Source organism: Vigna radiata, chromosome 1 (genome assembly GCF_000741045.1).
Source record: "Vigna radiata var. radiata cultivar VC1973A chromosome 1, Vradiata_ver6, whole genome shotgun sequence".
NCBI classification, from domain to species: Eukaryota; Viridiplantae; Streptophyta; class Magnoliopsida; order Fabales; family Fabaceae; genus Vigna; species Vigna radiata.
In genome coordinates this window covers 17,548,678-17,551,436 of record NC_028351.1, presented here as the reverse complement: position 1 = coordinate 17,551,436, position 2,759 = coordinate 17,548,678, and the positions used below count along the sequence as shown (strand labels likewise).

The following is a 2,759-nucleotide window of genomic DNA, read 5'->3' as shown; positions in this document are numbered from 1 at the left end:
GTGGATTTGCTTCCTCCAAATTGAAACTGATTGCATTGGTTTTAGGAGGGAAAATGGGATCAGATTAGGGGCACCTCTCATCTATAAATAGAAGGGCCAATACATTGTAAAAGTCACTTTTGAGCCTTAATGAAATGCTGCAGAATTTCTGTCACAGCCATAATGCTCTTCAGTCAATGCTTCTCTACACTTTCTCTACCCTTTCCTCTATCTTCCTTCCATAGTAGGAGGGCTTTCTGAGCTGAGAGGTTGAATTACACCCTCCTTCCATCATCAAAACACCAAAAACCCTTCATACACATCCATTTCCGCTGCACTATTTTGCTTCACGGATTGCTTGTTGTTTGGAGCTGCATCTCACGGATTCCAAGCCATGGCAATCTTCCATCAAGTGGTATCTAGAGCCTAGGACGTCCACGCATCAATAGATAAGTGTTTTCTTCAATTTTCTACTCCTTTTTCATACTACTTGTGCTGTTCTATTTTCTATCCATTGCAGTCTCTGTTTCATCTAATTTCTTTGTTGTTTTGAGTTCTAATTGTGTTTCCAGTTGCTGTCTTCATGTTTCCACTGTGTGAGCAGGTTTGTTTTTCATTTTAAACGGTGAATTCACTTTATTTGAGTCAACTCCAGCTTCAATTTGCATTTCCAGTACTGTCATGGTCATGTGCACACCAATGTTGCAGTTTTAATTCTGTTTCTTGGTTTTCTTTCTGATCTGCTGAGTTAATTCGTTTTAATTGAGTGTCAAGTGCTAAACCAGTTGTATATATACCAAATAAGGCAATGAAGACTAGATCTAGCCTTGGTAATACAAACTGAAGCAATCTGCTGTGATTTCCGTTTGAAATTCTGATGCAGAATTCCATTTCTGGTTTCAATCTTTAAATCTGTTTCAAGTTGTTTTTAATTGATTCTGGTGCTTTATACAAACTTGTTTGAGTTTGTTGAATGTGTTTTAAGGTGTAGCCAACTAGAATAAGCAATGAAATGCAATATGCATAGCTTGGTTGCTCAAAATCCTTAACCAATTCACTGTTTCAGTTATGAACTCTGGTTTTTCACCGTACCAAATTATTTGAATTGTGTAATCTGAATTTGGTCATGCTAAGCTTCTTAATTTTTGCTTAGTTCTGTATGTTTACACTTTCTTGAGTCAATTCATTGTTGTCCAGCTTTTGAATCTTTGTAAAATTGAATTTGGATGGTTGGATGAAGCATTTTACTGCATAAATGGTACAACAGTAGTGAAATTCGAAAATATGCCATTTCTTTGCTGTTTTATAGCTTGAGCAAGTTTCAATTGATGGTTCAAAGTTGCTAGTACTGTTCATTTGGTCAAAACATGACTTATATGCAAATTTTCATTTGAAACCATCAATATTTGGGTTAAAATGGAAGTGGAATGATGATTTTGAGTTGCCAACAGATTATTCTTCATTTTAAAGTTTAAACACATTCAAAATCATCAATCAAAGTTGCTTGAACTGTTAGTTGTGAGTTTAAAACAATTCCACACGAATTTGGAAATCAAACCACCAAAATCAACCCATTTTTCTGGTGCAGTCACGGTTTTTAGCAGCTGTTTGGTAATTTCTGTGTAAATTTCATTGTGGATTGCAGCAAGAGCTGGTTCAATGCTTAAAAATGAAAATAAATGATTGAAAGAAGTAATATCAAGTGTTAAAAGGCTTATAGAACCGTGCAATCCAGGTTACAAGCCCTGAAATTCAAAAACTCAAAATCTGAAATTCTTTGGGGCATTTTATCAAACACTTTTGGAAATTTATTAAACAGTTTGTGTGTATGCATATGTGAACTGTTTTCTTTGATTTTTCTTGCTTTCTTCATTTATTCTAGTGCCTTTGTTAGGTTCCTGTTGTGTGCTAGCTTTTATTGAGTGTCGTTCCACTTGAATTCATCAATTTGTTGGCCTCCAATTTGCTGTTAAACCACTTGCAGTGCAGAATTCTGATACAGAATTTGTTTTAAATCTGTTTGTGATGTTTTGGTGAATTACTTGGAGCTAGTGTGCAGTTTATTGATTCATTCAGCAACAAAAATCTTTTCCTATCATGGTAGCCTTCTAGGAAGTGGATAGGGAATTGAAAGTGAAGCAAGAAGCAAGGCTTAAAGAAGCTCAAGTTCACACGGGTCTGCAGCAGTTTTTAGCCTCAAGTCCATTTAAAGCTCAACTCACACCTTGATTTTGAGCAATACATTGCAGCAGCTGAAGCTTGAAGCTTATACTAGTTTTAAGCATTGATTTGAGCTTGTTTGAGTCTTAATATCACGGAACCTTTGAAGTTAAAGTTCATTTCTGTTTTTGAACTAAGTGACTTGGAAAAATGCTTTTAAAACAATTCCAAGATCACCTTTGAACATTGTAATAGTGCCAATTCGCTTTCCTAGTGTGGAAGTGTGTCAAGGGGCTCCAAGTGTCACTTGCACTTTCACTTAGGGCCATCTAGCATTTACATTTTTGCACCTTTATTGCTTTCTTTAATTTCTTGCTTATTTCTTTTGCTTGTAAGTCTCCGTGGTATATAGGATTGCATAGCATATAGATAAACCTTCTTTTGGTTTTTAGTAGCATTTCATTAGCATTTAAAAACCTTTTTGAAAGATTTCTATTTGGAAACTAAGGTAAAAGGAAATCTAAGGAAACTCTGGCTAGGAAAGAACTTGGTTTCTAAGCTTGTCCACTTGTGACTCACCTCTTCTTCCTGGGAGCTACTTGGAACATTTTTACCTTTAG

At 35.7% G+C, this 2,759-nt stretch overlaps 1 protein-coding gene across 1 annotated transcript in view; it reads left to right on the top strand.

Moving 5' to 3' along the window:
- LOC106758438 overlaps positions 1–579 on the top strand; it is a 15,578-nt gene extending 14,999 nt beyond the window's left edge. Inside the window, exon 5 of the mRNA XM_022779673.1 lies at positions 500–579. Coding sequence (XP_022635394.1) covers positions 500–579 — 80 coding nt within the window. The remainder of the gene's footprint in view (positions 1–499) is intronic.
- Positions 580–2,759: the final 2,180 nt, after the last annotated feature.